General features: G+C 36.7%; 1 protein-coding gene across 1 annotated transcript in view; it reads left to right on the forward strand.

The window, feature by feature from the left end:
* The window catches only part of NEK11 (NIMA related kinase 11), a 77,915-nt gene that overhangs the window by 13,840 nt on the left and 42,160 nt on the right, over window positions 1-21,915 (forward strand). Inside the window, exons 3-9 of the mRNA XM_066320740.1 lie at window positions 4,186-4,304; window positions 9,378-9,442; window positions 9,906-10,032; window positions 15,764-15,913; window positions 15,996-16,074; window positions 16,573-16,658; window positions 20,355-20,474. Of these exons, the coding sequence (XP_066176837.1) occupies window positions 4,186-4,304; window positions 9,378-9,442; window positions 9,906-10,032; window positions 15,764-15,913; window positions 15,996-16,074; window positions 16,573-16,658; window positions 20,355-20,474 (746 nt within the window). The remainder of the gene's footprint in view (window positions 1-4,185; window positions 4,305-9,377; window positions 9,443-9,905; window positions 10,033-15,763; window positions 15,914-15,995; window positions 16,075-16,572; window positions 16,659-20,354; window positions 20,475-21,915) is intronic.

Below are 21,915 nucleotides of genomic sequence, written 5' to 3' on the forward strand. Positions count from 1 at the left end.
AACTAATCACACATCTTCAAGAATTTACCTTTCATGGGAATAATTAAACAAATACTATTCCTGTAATTTATTTCTTCCTTGGAAGCTTTCTTTGATGACAGTTAAATGTATATTTATTGCTGGGATATTTAAAAATTAAATCTGAAATGTTCAGTTCTATGATACAATCTGAGTATTTGTTCACATACTATTTAACACCCATGCAGAAGCTTTTTGTTCCATTCCCTGAATGTCTGACAGCTGGGGTTTGAGAACATTGTCAACTCTTAGAGGAAATCCAGAGCTCAGGACTGAATGATTATTCTAATTCTCCAGCTATTCTCATGCACTCATAATTTTCTCTCTACTAGCACTACAAAGTGGCCCAATAGCAGATCAGTTAAACATGTAGGAATAAAGGAGCCTATTTCAGCAGCACTATAATGTCTTTTTAGATAAAAGATCCACTGCTTTTTACTATTTTTTTTCTTTTTTTGTTCATTGGCATAAAGTTGTATATGCATAGGAAAGAGCATGATAGCAGAGTAATCACAAGCATCACTCCTTGGAGCTTTGGGGTTTTTTATGCAGGCAATATAAGCTACTCTGCATAAATATGTTTTGGTAGTTACCCTAGAGTTACCCTAAGATCTGGGAGTCACATCCTCAAACAGGTGAGAATGTATTACAGCAAGGCAGGTGAAGGAAGAGGAAATGGATTCATTGGCTATGCACTGAATCTTTTCAGTTCTGAGTCTGCTAAGGGAGGTCAGGGTGATACTTGATCCAGGATGTCCTTCTGACTTTTTCCAAAAATATGTGTTCTCTGGTACTGTTGCATTTAAGCCTTTACAATATATTTCATTGAATGTTCAGACAAGGAAAAGTACAAAGCAAAATTGCACACAGCGCTATAAAGTTTCTTTTCTATTTTGGTTGGATATTATATTTTTGTATGTGGTGGGATTTGGGTATTTTGACCTAAAAGATGCCTGTTTAAACCATGGATGAATTGAGAATGAGAAAAATATAGTGCTACCTGATCCTTGCTTGGAAGTCTAGTATGTTCAGTTTCTCATGCATAGAATAATTACCAGATTGGCAGTAATTGCTACTCTTGGGCAGACTCAAAACAAAGAGCACACATTAAGTTGGCATGGAAACGGAACTACCCCCCTGAGCTCTATTCTGTTTTCTCCAAAGTACTGTGACTTATTCATTAGCCACAGTGCTTTGTTCATTCTGGCGTGAGTAGCACAGAGTGAGCCTCCAGCACAGCTGCCCCATGCCATACCTTGTCCTGTGAAAGAAAAACAGAGAACGTTGGTCTCCATGGCTCAGCTTGACATCTTCTACTACAACTGAATTATATCAAAATTACAGAAAAGTGTATTTGTTCTGTTTTGATCTTACTTGTTGAGCTTCTTAGACACTTCCCCCAAATCAGAATCTTATGGGTAGCACAAACATTGTCAGCTAAGACTGATTTCAAAACAAAAAGCCTTAATGAACCTTAGATTTCATTTTGTCGTACAAATTTGACTTCAATAAAATACAGTTTTTACAAAGGAGTTACTTTAAAAATTGCATTGTTTTAATGTATTATAAGGCAGAACTTGTTGTACTTTCCCTCAGACAATTATTTATGTCTCTTGACTGTGGTCTCAGCTGTGATGTGAGTACACATATGCTAAGGAAATCTGAGCAAAAGGAATAACTAAAGCAGTCAATGCCTGTTCACGTTATCAGCTCTAGATGCTAAACTGTTTTAAATAATTTACTGATGTGTTTGTTATTCTGATATTTAAATAGAAACTGCAGCTTGGAAACTCCATATGCACTTAATTTGTTAAATTGTTGAATTCCTTATGAACTTCATTAGATTGATCTTCCAAAATGTGAAATTGGGTTTTTTAGAGTTTCACAGCAGCAGTATTTCAGCGAATCTTTTATGATGTGTTTTTGTTTTCATTTTTTTCAACACAAAATCAAGGGTAAATTAATTGTAGGACATTGAGACCACTCTTCCCTGGTTGAAGGTAAAAACTTATGCAGTTATATGAGGGCACGTGTAGTGCATTATTCAACTACTTTTGTTCTTCTTAGACCTTTTCCAGGAATTGTCCCTAAGCTTCGCAGTATTCGCTGCCATAACTCTGTTGCTGCTGCACTTACTTTTCTTTGTGTTTTATATGGCAATGTGTTATTGTGAGAGGGGACACGTTGGGACAGGGAGAAACAGGGACTGGAGCCTTTTGTACAGCTGGCCTCACCTGGGTAGTACACAGTCCCTTGAGGCCAGCAGCAAGCTGACACATGTTTGAGCACTCCCTCAGTCCTGGGCTCTGGATGGTCTGGGGCATCTGACTGAAACAGTTTATTTTGTAATAATGACTCATTGTTTTCAAGGTGCATGAGTAGACTTGGTCACAGCCCATCTGGCTGCCATGCAATGGAGTACCCAGCAACAATTTTTCTTTCCTTCCTCTTCTCTACTGCAAGCAACCAGGGGGAAGCTGCTGAACATTTGGAATTGCAAAGGGGAAGCAGCTGCTGAGAGTTCCAAGTTCCCAGAAGAGCTTCTCTCTGGGCTACAGTAGGGCAGCAGATGGAGAGCTGAACCCATATTCCCTTCCCTAGTGTATGAGATGATTCAGACATTTCAATTAAAAAATGGCAGGACATTATCAGAGAACACACTTTTGATAGATGACAAAACAGATTGGCTTTGTTTTAACACACGCTTTGGAATTTTGTAACTTAGAACCAGAAAGGCCATAGAAATTACTGTAAACCCATATCAGAAGCACATAAATATATAGATCTGCAAAGGACAGAATCTGCTTATTTTGTAGCAGCACTATGAAGCACGGTGGTGTTTGGAACAGAAAAACAAGAAATGCTGAAGACACCATAAAATGGTGAGAGTCAACAGTGCAAAGGAATAAAGGGATGATAGAGGGAAATGATGGTACCGGTACAGTTGTGCAGGAAAAACAGTTTATTGTATATGGCACAGAAAACTTCTGATTTTATGTAGAATGTATAATGTAAAAGTAATGATTTATAGCTAATAAACTGTCCTGGTGTAAGGTAATTAGTCACTAGAATGTAATCAAACTCATAGACCCTTTGCTCTGGGGTTAACTACCTCAACACATTGCTTAACATTAATGTGTGTGCATTCTTGTAGACAAAATTAATTTTTATTTATAAACTGGCTAAACAATCAGCTGACAACCATCTGTATATTTCTGAGCAAAAAGAATGGGTTTCCTGGAAGTCTCAAAATCTTCTTTCATTGTCTTATTGTACAACTGGCATTTTCAAATATCTGGCTTGCAGTTTTCAAGTACTCTTTTTCTGGATATATTTTCTGATTTATTGGCACTCCATGCTGTGTTGTCCTATTGTTACATTCCTAGTGCTACTTCAAGATCAATTGTTGTTTTAATGAAGTATCACAATAACACATGCTACGTATTCTTGAGGCTTTCTATAACAGATGCCATGTATTCTTCAGGCTTTAAATGTTCTGGCAAAATTTTGAAAGAGGGCAAAGTATCATAATTATGAAATAGCATTTTAATTCTTAAGAGAACAACATGCTTTCTTTGATGCTGTCATGGTTATTATAACAAAATAAATGAGAGTCACTTGAATGTGCAATGTTTGACTGGAGTGAAAATGCTTTTCTCAAATTTATTAACTTATTCGGACTGAGGCAGATTAATTTTACTTACCTAAGTGTCTATATCATAGCCAGTCAGTGTAGGCCCTCATCATAAATTTTGGCAGAGGAACTATTTCTACAGCATGATCCATCCCTTCGAAATGTAGACAACTAGATGACAGGGATAGTTGCACAAAACAGGCGCGTGTTCCTTTGTGTTGACAAAAAGGTTTGGGGTGACCAGCTCAGATGCTGAAGTTGGGTGACATGAAGGAAGAACAGTTGGAAATTTTGATGATCTTGTGTAATACAAAGAGAAAACTACAAAGCCAGACTGGTTGATACCATTTTGATCCTCACTTGTGTATTTGTTTGGTGCTGGGAGTTCAGAAATCGCGTGCATATGTTGATTTTACAGACCTACATGATGGGATGCCTGAAGGCCTAAGGAAATTGGGTCCTGTACTATGATGAAGGAGATAGCATTTTGAAAACTTACTTTAAATGTACAAATATGTTGTGATATTTTTCAGGGTGGAGATCTAGATTTTAAAATTCAAGAGTACAAAGATTCTGGGAAGATGTTCACTCAAAGTCAAGTAATAGACTGGTTTATACAGTTGTTACTCGGAGTCAACTATATGCATGAAAGGTACAGTCATTTGATATGAGAGCATTCAGCATGGGAGGGGAGTGAATGGACTTACTGACTAGTTGGAGGTATTCAAACAGAAATGAAAGTTCTGTTCACCAAACCATTGTAGTTAATTTATGTCAGATATCCTCAAGTATAATTTATTATCTACCCCACAGGAACATTGTGCATTACATCTTTTAGCAGAGCAATAATTGTCTTCCAGCATTAGGCACATCTTTTTTCAGTGCCAAATGGAAAATGGAGCCCAGTAGAAATAGTTCAATATTGTTAAAAGAAAATGGATTGAAAGGTTAAAACAAAGTCATCTTTTTAAAGGGGAGTCAAGAAGCATGTCCTGCACATATTTAATGTGAAGCATCCAATATATATGCTTGATGGACTCCCAGTAAAATCAGTAGAGTTGCATACATGCATTCTTTGAAAAGAAATGTCATTTTTAACAGCACATCAAAGATCAACTTAAAAAAATGCTGCAGGTCATCCAGATATGAGGAGATCAATCCTGGTTGGGGCAGGGGTAGTGTATATGGATGAATACCAACCTGGTCATCTCCATGAGCATAGCTCTTGCCTGCAGTGTGATTTAGGCAGGCTGAGTGCAGTGATGGAAAGATTTCCCTTATTGCCAATGTGCTGGACATGTACAATTCCTGCCTGGTACATTTCTGCATCATCCTTTGCAGGGCTTGGGCAAATTCAGGCTTCAATTGCCTGAATTTTAGGCACAACCAAGCAGTGGGTAGAGAGGTCACCTGTCGTCAAGAGCAACCGTTCCCGAGTTGAACTGAAACTAAGCGTGTGGGATGTGTTTGACCTAAACTGATGGATGCCTAATGAGTTTTTGCCAGTGTCAGACTGTAGAGGGAAAAGGGCAGAGTGAATTGCTGCTCGAGATGCAAGCGCATTTTTGTTCCTAAGTGCCAATTTTTCTAGGGCTTGTACATGAAATGCTGCCCTGCCAGTGATGGGAGGACACAAAGAGGACTCTCTTGGGGTGCTGTGCTCCTCAGGATTCACCTCAGGCCAAAAGGACAGAGGGAAATGGAAATAAAAATCCTAACAGTTTAACTAAACTATCAGTGTGATTTGGGTTTTTTACTCTCTTGAACTTCAATTAAACAACTTACCATTAAAAATTTTGGTGCCCTGGAATGTCCCCCTTTGGTGAAATCCTTTCATTAATGTATGTGCTTAGAAGATGCATTATGCAGAATAATGCAGCATAATAATATAAATGTTGCATTTGGGCTGATGGTCACTGTAAGCCCCTTTCAACTGAACTACTTTATTTTGTGAGTTACTCTTTTTGTCTTTCATTTTCTATATTTTCTTATGCTTCTTTCATCTCTTCTATTTTTCTTATCTTCTACTTGTTCTAAAACAAATCTTTAAAGTCAAATAAGATCCTAAAAATAAACTTTATTTGGTAAATATGTATATGAAATTTGATTTCCTGAGAAGTCATTTAATTCTCCAATTAAAGCAATTGGATTTCCCAAACAGGATTTTATTTTCTCCTTTTCAATCATAGCCAATAGTACCTCTCCAGACACTTACAAATAACTTGACAGTTTTAATATGTATATATTTATTTGTATTTTGTGTTATTTGGCTGTATGTACATTATGAAATACAACCTTTTTCTCATTGGTATAGAATCAAACAATAGCTTAAATGGAAAAGGTTAGGCTTAAAAGAATTTAAAACTACCAACAGAAATTTGAAATACTAAAACATAATAACATCCCTCTTTTCCTATACAGAGGAGTCATGCATGATTTCTTCTCTACTGCCATTGAAAAAAGTTGTAATATGTTTGAATTATGTTCTAATGCAAAGAAAGCTTTTCCCTAGAATTAGAAGCCTGAACTGTTTACAGCCTGTGTGTTGGTCCTTCCCCATGCCATTCCTAAGAAAACTCAGCTGCTGTGGATGGAAGTTGTTTTTTTTCTTTTCCAGGGCAGCAAAAATTGTTATTTATGGTTTTAAACATAGACTATTCACTTGTCTTTCTTGCACAACTTCAGTTGAACTTCTACACTTTTTGAAACCTCTTATGCTGGAAACTTGATCTAATTTTTTTAAAAATTTGAAACTTGAAAACAAAAATGTCAAGAATTAAACTGATTCAATTCCTATCTGTCTTTCCCTCTTTATTTTATTTCTCCCTTTCTTTATATCAAACAATTCAGTGGTGTTATCTTTATGGAGGCCTTTAGCATGAAACCATCCTGTAGTCTGTCATAGTACACATAGGCCATTGCATGTCAGTGCACAGAATTAATCCCACAGCAACCAGGCAATGAGGCCATTGATTAATTTAACCTCAATTTGAGTAAGGGTGACTGTTATGTTACCCATCATTTTGCTAATCTTTATGAAGAATTTATGAACACAGATTTTTATAAGGTTACTCTGTATGCAAACAGCAGAGAATACAGGGTTCAGACTTACACAGAACCTCTCACTCTTCTGCAGAGTTCTTCAGATAGAGGAAAGAGAAATTAATTGTACATGATTTCACGGCAGTGATTAACTTCAACTTCCCTCAGCTTTACTTGCAGCTCAATCTGTTGCAGGCGAAGCTTCATTCAAGGAGGCTGCCCTCTGCTCAGGGCTTGTCCTGTTCTTTTGTGACTAGGAGCCAGCAGGCAGATACTCTACAGAACACAGATATGGGTATATTTACAGCCTAAATTTGAAATTGTCCTCAAGTGTTAATTTCTACCCAAAATAACTACTCAATAACTGCTTCACTGTCCATCAAGTAAAGTTTTGCTGGAGCTCAGTTAATTAATGCTGCCTTTATAGGTGCTTTCCTACAATAAAAAAATTGCTGTCTACCTGGATTCACAGTGCAGGCTTGATATTATTATCTTACTAGTATTAGAAAATTCTTTTCAGGTAAGATTTCAACTGGTGCCTTGTTTGTCTTCAGACATAGCAGAGTAAGGTGCATAACAGTGAGAGATATCATCATGGAAAGCTGAAAATAATCACCCCAAATATTTCTTTGTCATATTTAAATATGAAAGCATTTTATAATTATTGGCAATACAAATAAAATACATAAAATTGTCATCAATATGTTGCAAGATTACAGTAGCATTACATTGTAGCTCAAACCAATGTGACCCAAACATCTTTTTTTAATCTCCTTTTCAAATAATATGCCACTGAAAGCTTTCTGGATCGTTTTTCTACTTCAATATACCTGTTGTTAAAATAAGAGATATTCAGAAAAGTTTCAGGTTCAGAAATTCTGTGGTTCTATTTCTACAAAGGAGTACTATTAAAAGAAGGTTGAAATCCACCAATTCTCAGCAACAATGTGCAAGAATAATTTAAATCAGTGAAAGCAAGTTCTTTCAAAGGATCTGTGTGATGAATGGTGAGAAAAGTCCTTATGAGTCTCAATTAACACAGCAAGATTTCTGTAAAAGTGTGTGTGTATATACAGACATATATATATATACTTATGAAAGAATAACAAATATCACCTTAGTTTAATTTCCTTACTAATGTATTGTATGAGTGTATGTGTATTGCTCACAGAAGTTGTCAAATAGAGAACAAATTATTTATAAGCAATATTTTATAAACATGGGTGGAGGCATATTGAATGAAAGTTTCATTTTTCCCATGTGCAAACCTTTTCTAATGAAAGTAAAGCACTACTTTCAGGACAAAAAAATTGGAAGAAAAAGAAGTGAAAAAAGATTGCTTTAAGAAATATGAAGAACTCTTTTCCTTGACCCATAGAAATAGAAATGTTTCTTTTTCATGCCCAGTCTATCTACAGACGACAATGAATTCTAGTATTATTTTTTGTGGTTTTTTTCCATTTGTGAAGTGAGTATACTGAATTGCATACTTTTTTTCTTCTTGCAAAATGTTTTTTCAAATGAGTTGTGGAAAAAACTGGGTATTTAAATTGTGCTATAGAATGCGTATTTTCTAATCCTAATCTAAAAACTCTTTTGGAAATAATTTCATTGTGTCAATGCCTAGGACTTTCATAAGACAATATTGAGATAATACTTGGGGATTGCTCAAAAAATTGAATTGAGTATTATACTTGTTTTTTCTGCCCTCAAAAATCTAAAAGCATCAGTTTCTTTCTTTACATCATCTAAATGGCTGAATGACTACTGTATTTGCATTAGCGAATACAGTTTCTGTAGCCAGTATGTAACAAATGCTATTCTAACCTCCTCCTGAACAGAGCTGATGACTAATCCTGTGTGTTAGTAATCATTTCAAAAGTGGATGAATTCTAGTTTAGGTGAGGTTACGGGCAAAAACAAGGTTATTGACAAGAATTAATTGAGAATACGTTTTGTGTACCGCAGAGATACTTTGTTTTCCTAAGGGGCTGCAGAATTACTGTCACACATGTAAGATTTACAGAAATTAAGAAGGTTCTGTGTATCCTTACATGGTGTGTAGCTTATAATGGGTTTTTTGTCAAACACTGATGGAAAAATAAGTCTCTAAAAGCTAATTGTTCAGTTCTTTTTCCTTTTCATCTTTGTCTTTGTAAAGTTCTTTCATCTTCAACACTGTTACTGTAAAAAATTGAACTACTAGCTTAGGCTATATACATATTTGTCTTTGAAGTAATACTTTTGCTCTGTAGGAGTCTTCCCTTAGCTTTGAGAAAGAAGCTCTTATTGCTGTTTCTCTCATCTGTTATTCTCTTGTGAGGTATCTCATTCTCCTGGCAGAAAATAAGATGTAATGCTTTTAAGGCAAGTCAGATAGGAAGACTTGCCTTTCTCCTGTCTTCTGCAGCTCATGCTGTCTGTACCTGTATTCTTAAGCTGGGATCCCCAGGTATATTTTTATTATCCTGCTTAGGCTCTCACCCTGCATGTGGGTGCCTATGAATGCATCTCTGTGAAGCTCCTTAATGCCATTGTCCGTGGATTGTCACTGGCAGAATTAGATTGTAGCAGTGGTTGGCTGGCCTTTCTGAAAAGGGCTGAAGTTAAATACCTGAAATACTTAATGCATGACTCTGAATGCTTCCAGTTGGATGAGACTGTATTTCCTTTTCTATTCCAGACGGATACTTCACAGGGATTTGAAAGCCAAGAATATATTTTTGAAAGATAGTCTTCTTAAAATTGGTGAGATTTCCATACTTCTTAAAAATATATTTTCATGTGAGAGAACAGTCCGGCAGACATTTTGTCAATAAGGAGATTTAAAGAAAATCATGTCTGAAATAGCATTTTGATTTGTAGACATTTATTTGACAGATGGAGGAGAGGCAGTGAAATCTCTAGCTTTGAGGATGCTTCAAGCTTGGCTGGACCTGGATCTGAGCAGCCCCATTTAACTTTGAGTCAGGAGTTTGAATTAGATGACCTTGTGAAGCCTCTTCAAATCCACCTCACTCTCTGATATTATGCTTTTGTGGTGTCTTTATTTTGAAGAATTACAGAAAATAGTTTTCCACATTTTTTTAAAATACTAGCAGAATTTTCTGGATGTACAGTCACTTTATCATGTCTGACAATAAAGAAAAAAGTTTATATGAATATATATATGTTTACATTAATAGATTATTGTTCCTACTGATATTTTTAGGAGACTTTGGAGTTTCTTGTCTTTTGATGGGTTCATGTGATCTTGCAACTACTTTTACTGGGACACCATACTACATGAGTCCAGAAGTACTAAAGCACCAGGGATACAATACAAAATCTGACATTTGGTGAGTAGTCATAATGCTGTTTTGGTTGGATTAGGCATTAATCTCCACTAAAACTATTTCAGGACATTAGAATCAAATGTTGCAATCTGAGCCTTGCACTTCGTGTATCACATCAGAGACTGGACCTGAATCTTATTCTCCTTTAAAGTCTCAGATAACCCAGAATAAAAGCCAACTACATGCTTCTTAACACAATGACTGCAGACACAGTTCAGGTTTTTCTAGGAAGGGGGTAACCTCTTTTTTTCTTGTATTGAGATAGCTGAATTGAAAGAAGCAACTTTCTGTGAAACTTTAGGTGGATGAGGAAAGAGTGATTCTGGCTGAGAGGATAGAAGGACCTTCGCAGGAACTAAATTTAAAAACATTGGCAAATGTTAAAAGCAAGAAAGTATTTGGAAGTGGAGCTGGAAATGAGAATAGCTGTGGAGTTAGAACAGAAACAAAAAGGCCCTCTGTTTTAGAAGAGGCTCAAAGGTAGAAAAGTGTCAGTTCTGCATTTCCATGGAACAAATTCTTGAGATTACGACTTCTGAGGTGATGATTAAAGGATCAAGTTTAGGAGCTGAGGTCTGTTTAAAGACTTTAGGAAACTTCTATGTGTGCAGGTACTCTTCCAAGCTAAAATGAAGAAAGGTTTTTTTTGGAATGGCAAAAATATCTGGCTTGTTTATATGGGTGTCCTAAAGCATCTCATGTTTCAAGATTATAGTTAAAAGTGTTGAATTTTAAAATTTTGTCATACTATTTTATTTAAGTAGCTTTGTTTCTTTTATGAGGTGCTTAGTTGTTTTTTGTTGGTTTTTTTTTTTTTTTTTCTGTAGATATGTATTTCAGAAGACGAATTTTTTATAAATATTTCAAAGCAGGAAAGTTCCTTTGTAAAACATTTGGCCCCTGGAATATAGTTTGATTGCTTGATAATTTACTCTAGCTTTATCTCAGTTCTGCCTTTTCAAAATATACTTGTGGCTGCAGGATATAATTCTAAAAGTGGAGATCTGTATTTTCAAATGGCAGGAACCTTTTTTCACAGTTGACATATTCAGCCCAGTCAATGGATATGTCAGGAATCTCATCTCATGGCCTGTGTAGCTGACTGCTATGGATTTGATGTCAGATTCTCTCTTGTTCATTTGTAGCATAGATCAGTTAGTACATGTGATCAATAAAAATGTATTGGGAGAAGATTTCAAAAGATGTCAAAACAAATGAACAGACAGGGAAGCCAGCATTTTGTGCTCTTCTACTGTAAGGAATAATCTCTTTTACTGCAGTGCAAATAGAAAGTAAAATACATGTTTAAGTTCTATTTGTGGTTTCTAGTGTCAATCCATATAGGTCATTGAAGCTGTATAGAGTAAGCAGAAGCAGAGTTTGGTCCAATACTTTTATAAATCATGTGTGGATCACCCTTTCAAAATTTACAAAAACACAGGAAAAAAAGCCCCCCATCCCAAACTCAGTAGCTACCAGCTTTCTGCTATACTTTCTGCCTTTTGTGATCTTTCCAAAGGATTACCAAGGGCACTGACCTGAGGTTGAAACTGCCTTTCACAGGAGCTTCTTGTCCCTCACTGCAGCAGCACTAAGGAGGAGGTGTGCCCTGATTCAGTACTTCCCCAGCCCACAAACATCTTTTTTTGAGCCAGGAAACTCTTCTGATCAGGACTCATGTGTTTGATTGATACTGTCATCTTTTGATCTTTTAATAATGATTCTATTTGATTTTTTTTCACTCTCCCCCTTTAACAGAGGCCAAAAGACAAGAGGACACTGAGCATACAGGGGAGCCCACCCTGGAGGCTCTAGATGAGGTTAAGTCCTTGGGCCACTGTGCAAGAAGTATGGTTCCTCAGGAAGAATCAGACTCAGAATGGTTTGGGTTGGAAAGACCCTTAAAGATCATCTCGTTCCAACCCCCCTGCTGTGGGCAAGGACACCTTCCAGGAGATGAGGTTGCTCAAAGCCCCATCCAGTCTGGCCTTGAACTCTTTCTCAGTTTGAAGTTGTTACCCCTTGTGTCTTATCATTACACATCTTTGTAAAAAGTCTCTCTCTGGCTCTCTCTCACTTTATGTGCTGGAAAATGCTCAAAACTCTCCCTGGAGCCTTCTCTTCTCCAGGCTGAACAACCCCAACTCTCTCAGCCTGTCTCCACAAGGGTGTTCCAGCCCTCAGATCATCTTTGTGTACGTCCTCTGAACTTGCCTCAACAGGTCTGCATCCTTCTCATCTTGAGGGCCCAGAGCTGGATGCAGTACTCCAAGTGAGGTCTCAGAATAGTGGAGTAGAGGGAAGAGTTTCCTTCCTCAGCCTCAGCTGGTCACACTGCTTCTGATGCAGCCCAGCATGTGGTTGGCTTTCTGGGCTGTCAGCACACGTTGCCAAGTCATGTTGAGCTTTTCATCAAGCAACATCCCCCAACTCCTTCTCCTCAGGCCTGCTTTCAAGCCATTCTCTTCCCAGTCTGTATTTGTGACCTAAGTGCAGGACCTTGCAATTTGCCTTGTACTCCATAAGGCTGGCACAAGCCCACCTCTCAAGTCTGCCAAGGTCCCTCTAGATGACAGCCCTTCCTTCCAGCGTGTCAACCATGCCACACAGCTTGTCAGCAAACTTGCTGAGGATATGCTCAGTCCCTCTGTCCATGTTGCTGATAGAGATGTTAAACAGCACTGTTTGTTGATCCCTGAGGAATTTCAAGGAGTTGCCCAAGTCTTTGATGTGTAGCTGAAGTGACATTCTCTCTTCAGACTTGTCTTTCTGATCTCTTGCAAGACTCAAAAATTCACACACAAAAATTCAGACTTACAAGTGTTCCCACGTAAAACATAAGATAACCTAAAATAATTTCTGGTAAAGACAATTAGTGCTATCTCACCTTGTTATCATGATCTGCTCACTGCTCAGTTCAGTTCATTGGAAGGACCTTATTTATGCTGCATTGCTGATGTGCTCTAAAGAGACACTGTACTTTTCACTGAAACATTTTGCAACTGGCTTTTCAAAACTGGCTTGAATGTTCACAGTGCAGAAACTGGTGCAAGTATTGCCCTTTATAGCCCAAGGTCAATAGATGGGGAAAAACTTCATGCTTTACAGTTTTTCCCTATGGAAGTTCTGCTGTTGAGCTCAGAGAAGTGGCAGAATTTGTTTTTCTTCATTGAAATGTCAGGACTGGAGTTCTCTGCCATTCCATGCTTTATGTCAAATCCAAATTCACAGGAGGCAAATTAAAGTTGGCTCACATGTTTTCCTCAGCAACCCTGAGCCTGGACTGGCCAGGTCATGAAAGAAAACCTTAGCAGGTGACACAGTCTGGGGTTTCCTCCTTTGAGACAAGGAGCTTCTTCAGAGAGTTGATTTCAGTTTGGCAGTTCACTGCCGCCTCTGCCCATAGGTGTTTCCCCCTATGGATCCGACAGATGGTGTATCTGTTGTGTTTGGGTAAACTGGGCTGCCCAAACCACAGATCTCGGGGCTTTCATTTATCATGCTTGCTTGTCAGTGGTTTTCCCCCACTTTGTCTTTTTCTTTAATATTAACAGTCAAAAAATGAAGCAGTGTGAAAGCTGAGGGGATGGGGGTGGGGAAGACAGCAGCAGAGAGTTCTCATTTATGGGTTGATGAGTGAGTATTGTGGAAATTAAATTCAGAGACCTATTCCTTACAATCTCTGAAGCCAACAAAGTCTTAAGACCTTCTGATATGATCAGACTGAGAGATATAAGTCATAAAGTTATATGCATTTACATTATCTGACTTCTGAAGTTGAATTTAAAGCTAACTTGGATCTTATGACCTTTGAAGAACTGTAATATTTTTTACAAATGATCAGAAGATGTTAGAAGGATGACAGTATATATGTAAGCAACACCAAAAATCTCAGGGTAGTTTCTCCTAAGAGGGAGAAGTTAGAGGTCTGTCAGATGAGACTGGGGAGAACACACTGAAGCCTGTCCAGATGCTCCATTTTATGGTGTAATGGAGCATAAGTAGCTTCAACATGAACTGGTCATGCCACAATTTTGCTGACATTATATGCTGTTCAGGAACTTTGTCAAACCTATTTGTGAATGTAGGAGTTGTCAAATCAAATGTGCTGGCTGGCTGGTTTAATGACCACTTTAGGATTTTATATACTGGCACTTATGCAGGCTAAGATTATAAAAGTAACTAAATTATATGTTTGGATCATGTGTGGATTGCTTACAGGAATTGGGAAGAAATTTTCTCCTGCTCCTCACAAGGTGCTTAGGCCAGAAATGTAGAAACACAACTGAGAAATGCAGTTTTGAGCCAAAAGCTTGTCTGTTACTTCTTTGGGTGTGTGCAGCTCAGCAGCTCTCTTGGGAAGAAATAGCCTTGTTTAGGAACCCAGGGCAGCATTTCTCAGCTTAGGAGATATTTATTTAATTTCAAAGATTTTGATCCTGCATAAAGAAACTTTATTCTTTTCCCTTAATTTTTCTTTACTTTTTTGCCCTGTGTTTTTCTTTCATGGGACAGATGGGATTTTCCCTGGGTAGCCTGTTCACAGTCCTGGCTGCAGCAGAATGCCCTGGGCATTCTTTTCATCTTCCTCCACCTCAGGTGTAGTCAGAGTACTAAACTAGATGAATAAATCAGCTTCCCTGATGTGTCAAATCCCATGTTCCTAATGGCTCATTAAACAATTTCAAGCTGCCAGAATCAAGCAGCTTCCAAAACAGATTGATTCTGCAAAAATAAGTAATAGTACAGTCTGTCAGGTTGGGATTTTCCTTCTTTTTTTTCTTCTCTCTGGCTGATTTCCATTTTTATTTGATGCTTTCAGATGCAGTGTGTGTAGGTTTTTTTTTATTTTTTTTTTTGTTGTTGTTCTTTTTGCTTTAAGTATTTTCTCATGAAGTAATTTTCTTGTTTCAGAGTCTGAACATGCATCATAAATACAGATTATCATCTGTGTCTTACTGTTTACTGATTTTGAAAGGTTGAAAGCTGTTTGACAGTTAAATCTTTAAAAAACCTAGGCAGCTATTTATTTACCTCAGTGGTTGTTCTTTAGCTAGTTCTTAGCAAAAATGCTCTGCTTATGGTTTTCACATACTTGATTGAAAAGTACCAGTGAGTGGAGTTCTCCCCATTCTCACTCTTCTGTATTTGTACTGCTGGTAGAGCCAGGGTTTTAGCTTTAAAATTATTTGCTCTTGTTCTTTTATTGCCAAATGGACCAAAAAAATTGCTCTTTAAGCAAAATGGTAATTGAAACTTTATTCATTATTTGCTTTCAAAGATTTTTATGCATCTTTCCTGAAAGCCATTCACCCATACATATTTCTTAGAATTATGCTTTATTTTCTTACTTCTGCTGGAATCACAGATTAAATTATAAATACCACAGTAAAATGCAAAGATATTTAAGCTGGTTTCTTAGATGAGCCTCAGCCTGTGTCTGGCTCTCACCTGCATTTTCTATGATCTTGATCAAGTCAATCATTGATCAAGTCACCACCCCTGACTGGAGAAAAAGCTGAACATCCTCCAAGGCCTGCAAAACTCGACTCCCATATTTTTTTAAAAATTTTCATCAGACAGAACTCAGCTGAAGTGCAAACTCTTAAGAATAGTCATTATATAAAATTATTACGAGAGTGTTTATTTTAAAATGTTCAACTTGGTGATCTTTTATGATGGCCATTAGGACTGGTGAATAATACATACTATTCCTATTTGTTTATTTTTCCAGGTCTCTGGGATGCATTTTGTATGAGATGTGCTGTATGAACCATGCTTTTACTGGACAGAATTTTTTGTCTGTTGTGTTAAAAATTGTGGAAGGTGAAACACCTTCTCTTCCTGATAGATATCCAAGCAGACTGAATGCTGTGCTATGCAGGTATGTTATTTTCTTGTTTAGCAGGTTTTTCAGTAAGTTTAGACAATTGCTTAATTATTAGTTTTGGTTTCTAATGTTTCAGCATGTTAAGTAAGAATCCCTCATTGAGACCAGCTGCAGCAGAGATCCTAAAATCCTCTTATATTGATGAGCAACTAAAGGTATGTAAGAAAAAGCAGTAGCTATACACTTGCCATTTGAGTACATATTTTGCAAAAGCAAAATGGAGGCAGGGAGAACATGCTGAGAAAAAATAATTTGATGGCTGTTGATGGGAGCATTAATCTGGGGGACTTTCAGAGCTATAGTACAAATATGACTGAGGAATGAAGTCCTCATCACTTGACAGGCTGAATGTATCCCCTCTTAAATGTTATGAGCAATAAGAAAAATACATTTTTGCATAACAATTGTAGATCACTTGGGCCTCGGTACATATATCTCTAAACTGTTCTGGTTAGTCATAGTTTTAATGAAAACTAATGCCTTTTTCTCCTTTTGCCCAGGCTTCAGTGCCTGCATTACTTGGCTTTCTGAGAAGGTGGGGAAGGAAACTGCTTGGTCAGTTTTTATATCAGGATAGTATTGGGTAATAGCTGAATACACTGGACAACTTTATCATCAAGTTTTGATATTCCTTGTGTTTTATTCCCTTGCAGAAAACACAGTACAAGTTCACAAACGTGACTGTGAAAGACAAGGCACTTAACTGGCAGAAAGAAACTGCTCCCATTTTTGGTGCTGTGTAAGTATTTTTTAACAGTTTTATGGGCAGTAGTACATGAAATTACAGTGTTGCCAAATAACATCATTGACACTTGTGTCAATCTCATAGTGCTTTATGTGTAGACAAACCTATTCCCCTGAAATACAAGAGTGCAACCACATTAGGGAGATGCACAATTCATTTAGGGACTAAAAAAAAGATTTTCAGATGAAATATTTTTATTACGTGACTTTGTAAATTGGGCATGAATGTGCAGTATATGTTTATGTTAATTTAGTGCCAAATGGTATATAAATCATGACCTTTGTCTTTAAATTTTGGAAGTTTAAGCTGTCACTTTAGTTAGGTCATCATCATTTATAGTGCTGCTGTTTCTGTACCTACTAAAAATTGAATGTGAAAGCTATGTTTTTTAAATGACACAAAACTTAAGGCATATACACTTAGACTAATATTCATCTAATACCTCTGTGGGATACTGTCATTTTTATCTTGCAGCTACAGTGAGAAATCAAGAGTAGCAATGTTTCTTGGCTCTTACATCAGCAGCGTCTTCACACATGATCTCTCTCTTAGGCACTGAATAATATATTGATTTAATTAATTGCATTACATTACAATGCTGCAATGTTTTAAGCAAATTCCAGCATGGGCATTTTAATTTTGCCTTTGTAAATTAGCTCTGAAGTTTCATGGGCAACTTGCCTTCCCCTTTGCTCCCCATCCCTGAGTTTTCTGTACAGGTTTTGTTCTGTTGAGAGCTAACAAGAGCAAAAACTGAAGTTTGTGATCCTGTGAGGAAGCAATGAACATCCCTGTTTCTTGTTTCCTCTAAATAACTGTCAAGATTTTAACAGCGCTCTGATATTTGTTTTGAATTATTAGGTAACAACAATGAAGATTAAAACAATGCAGAACCGGTAGTGCCTTTGAGTCTATAGGACTTTCACCTTTGTTTTTTGTGACCTTTGCTGTTGTACAGGACCCACAGTTTTGCAGCTGTGATCACTTTGCAGATGCTGCCAATTCTGCAGCTTGCAAGCCTCTCTTCAGAAGAGGTGACCACCTTTCCAAACAAAGTGTAGTTTGCTGTCAGTAGTAGGAAGACAGACATTGAATTCAGCATGGTAAAACCTTTTATACATCATTTAACCCAGCTTAACTGCTGTCAGTGTATCTGTAGGCTCTCGTCTCTACAGATTGTGGTTGGGTTTCTACTCAACACTTCTGTCCTTAGTGTCTCTTGTTGACAGATGAGTCTCTGTCCTTTTGTGAGAACAAAGTTTTCCATTTTGATATGAATACGTATGTTTGGTATAAATACTTCATTGAACTTTGCAAGCCTTGATGTAAAATGAAACAATGAATATATATATTCAAGTTACTTCAATTAACTTTGAGAGGATTCCTTTCTTTTAAAATTAAATATAGGTAACTACTGTGGTGTTCCTTACTGTAAATAGGGTTGGGGCACTGAAATGTTTCCTAGATATTGTGCCAACTCTATCTGAATTATATTCAGTATTTAATGCTTGTTGAAACATAGAGTATGAAAATCTTCAAGAAACTTTTAATTCTTGCCTTTATCTTGTGGGCACAAGATTTCAGGTTATCTATATGCACCAAAGCCGTTGTATCCACTTTGGAGAAGCAGTATTGTTACTTGCAGAATATATATCCAGACTTCAAATATCCTCATGCTTCTAGAAGAGACTGATAAAACCTTTTTTTTTCTTTTTTAATATATTCTGTATTTTATACCTGATCCATTATCATTAGCTATAATGTATTGAGTCCCATCACCTTCCAAATGGACTTCATTTTCTTGCAGAGGTAGCATGTGGGAAGCACATTTATGTATATCCTAGAATCTTTAAGTATACTTTTTCAAAATCAAGTTTATAGTGTTAAGGAGGAAGAGCAAGTAGTTCTAACTACAAACATCATGCGCTTATACTATTGTTAGAAGGAAATAGAAGGTCTGCTTCTGTGCAGAGGTCCAGGGTTCCTATAAATCGTGAAGCAATGAATGGCAATTTACCTTGAGGTTTTAGAATTCAGGGCATCAATTAAAGAAAAGAATCCTATGAGAAGCTTTACTGTAACTTATCCTTACTTGTGCTATAGTGTGATTATTTTTGCCCAAGTGTTTGGAATATGCAAGAAGTCATAATCTTACAGTGACTCTCCTTCTACTTATGAGAACATTAGCTGCCTGTATTGTCACTGGTAACCAAAATGCCAAAGAATTTGTACAATCTCAGATCTAAAGAGATAGGCAAAATAAACTGAAAATACCTGAAAAAAGACAGAGAGCAGAAAAGGGGAGGAGGAAGCTAAACATAGTGAATTCCTCATATCTGCTGTTTTGCAGCAATACTCTAGTCCCAGTGAATGTACAAGCAGTTGCTTGCCGTGGTGTTCTCCTCAACCATTGCTACTTTATATTTATCTTTACTTTTTTCTCACCAGGAATTCTTTTTGCCATACAAAGAAAAGAAGTTGACTCTAGTTTCTTCTAGTAAAGGCCTCTGATGGCTTATTTTAATCTATTCCCATTCAAGTAATAAATTTTAAATATTTAAGAAAGTATAAGGCTGTACAAGTTCAGTTTCAACTTGAATGAAAAATTGCCTTTTTTTTCCCCCATGAGATTCTTTTAATTTAAATTAGAGGTTTTTTACAGGAGACAAGAAATATGTCTACATTATTCATACTTGAAGAGTTAGTTCCATTCTTATGAATAATTGAACTCTTCTTGTCTTTGTCCTTAATCTTTCATATTTCACACTAATATTCATATCTTTGCACTATTTGAAAAACATAATGAATCTTCTCTGCTCATTTATTAAAATTCTGATTTCAGAATGATAGTCCAGAAGGAGTGTTACAATTTGTATGGTTACAGACCCGGCCTCTTAGATTATCAGAAGTGAATTTATCTCATAAGAGCAAAACCAGTAATTTGAAATGAATACTTGGTATTATAAATGCATGACATAATAGATATATATTTTGTGTAAGTGAAAGGAGACTGCTAAGGCATTTCAAACTGGGGTTTAATTTTAATTAGTGTAGGATGTGAGATAAAAATCGGAGATTGGTATCCTTTTTCTGATAAAGGACTAATATTGCTCTCTTTAGGAATCTCCTCTGTTGATAAATACAGCTGAAATGCATAACTCAATAATTCATGCTCAGCTTTCAGAGATGGTCTGTGGAGACCATTTTACCTGTGAACTCTTATTATTTGATTAGGACCAGAAATCCAAGACGACAACATGATAATTGTACCTGTCATTAAAGACACATAAGTATTCTCTGTTATTCTGGACAGCTTGTAACAATCAATGTAAAATGTACAAGTGGTATTATGGCTCTCATTTACAGACTGCCTTTGTACTTGGAATATGCCCAATAATGAAGCCCCACAGGGTAAATATTTTGCTGTGCTTCAATATTTATTCTTTTAAGGAGACAAATCTACCTTTTTCCATCCTCACCTGAAATAATTCACCTTCTTCACAAATCCAAGTATAAATATTTCAATTTAAACAGGCATTTGCTTTCCAAATTAAAGTCTAGTTAGTCTGCTATACTTCCAGAGACTTTCTAATTATGCCATTTGAAATGTCACTGTGTTTCAATATCCAGCCAAAATACTGAAAATTTAAATTTTTTTATGAAGATGGGTTTGCTTGCATTCAATTTCAGGCAGAAGAAGGTTCATTTGCAAACTCTTCAGGAACTTTCTGAAGTACAGAAAATGACACCACGGGAACGAATGCGGCTGAGGAAGTTAAATGCTGCAGATGAGAAAGCAAAGAAGTTGAAGTGAGTTGTCCCCTAACCATTCAATTTTTGCCACCCAGCAGTCTAATTGGAGAATGGAATTGTCACTGGAGAAATAAAAACAGTATGAGTCTTCAGCTACTCAAAGTCAGTGAGGACTTTGGATGACAATAAATCACAGTAATTATTTATGTAGGAAAAAAAATTAGAACGTTCACCCCAAACTGGTGCTTTGAGTACTGTGGTTATGATTAAATAAGTATATGAGAGATTTTCAGATGTGTTACAATAGGAGACTTTTTAAAATGACTGGTTATGTTAAGAATTGCCTGGTCTGAGTAGCTGGACATTTAGTTACAATCCAGGTTTTGTCAATTGTTTTGGTCTCAGAGGTTTTCCAATAGAAGTTAATAGCTCAGAGGATATATAGTCTTGTCAAAGGATCAAAGATGGTTGTGTTGTAAAGGCTTTGTGATTTATAGGTTTTTTTATTAAGTGAGACATAATAAAATGTTTTGGAAGAGATTAGGTACGGTTTCTGATGGAATATGAGAAACAACTGGAAGGTTTTGCTTGTTTGGTTGTTTTTTTTTTAATAAATAACAGAATATTCTGTTTTGATGACACATTTGAAGCAAAGAGCTAAGACCTTCATGTCCTTTTGGAAAACATGTCTGAAGAGTACTTGTGCCTGACTGGCATTTGCTGCATAAATTGAAAAAATTTAAAAACACCATCTCCTTGAACTGATGTAAAAAGTATTAAATTTAGAACCTCTTCTGCATGGTGCTTTCAGTAATATGGTAGGCCAATTCTTATCCTAATATGAAATTTGTAAACAGGAAGTCTGTCTCTTTCACTTTTTAAAAATGAATGGAGATTAGTAAATTATACTAATTGCAGGATTTTTCTAGTTTGGTTTTCATTTTCAGTGCTTTCTTTCATTTTGATGTTTTCTGATGACATTTTCTCATTTTTTCTTTCCCCCAAAGCCAAAATGAAATATATTTGTTTTGTAATATGAAGGCAACATTGATATTCAGACCTCATTCTCAGTCATGAATCTTTAAAACAAATCAACATTGAGCTCTAGATCATTGTCAGCTGACTCTGGCTGAAGATGTTGGAAACAATGCAAAAATGATACCTTCTCAGACTGGCAATTGGCTTCTAGCAGTGCAAATCTAGAGATGGGCGGGAAGGGAATATCTTAATGGAAGCTGGAAAAACTGCTTAATGCAGCACCTCTCTTAAGTGGTTCCACACAAAAAACCCACAGTTACCACCTGTCCTCCAGAGGAAGAGTTCATAGCACAGAGATGTTGCGTGCCTGTCTACAGCTGAAAGGTCCCTGCACTATGTGGTGGAATAAAACTCAAAGTATTTAATACCTTTGGAAGAACTAGAAAAGACTGGGAGTAATAATTTGCTATTTCTTAATTATGTTATGCAAGTTGTGAAAGCAAAATATTATGGGGTTTGG

This window comes from Sylvia atricapilla, chromosome 1 (genome assembly GCF_009819655.1).
Source record: "Sylvia atricapilla isolate bSylAtr1 chromosome 1, bSylAtr1.pri, whole genome shotgun sequence".
In the NCBI taxonomy this organism is placed as follows: domain Eukaryota; kingdom Metazoa; phylum Chordata; class Aves; order Passeriformes; family Sylviidae; genus Sylvia; species Sylvia atricapilla.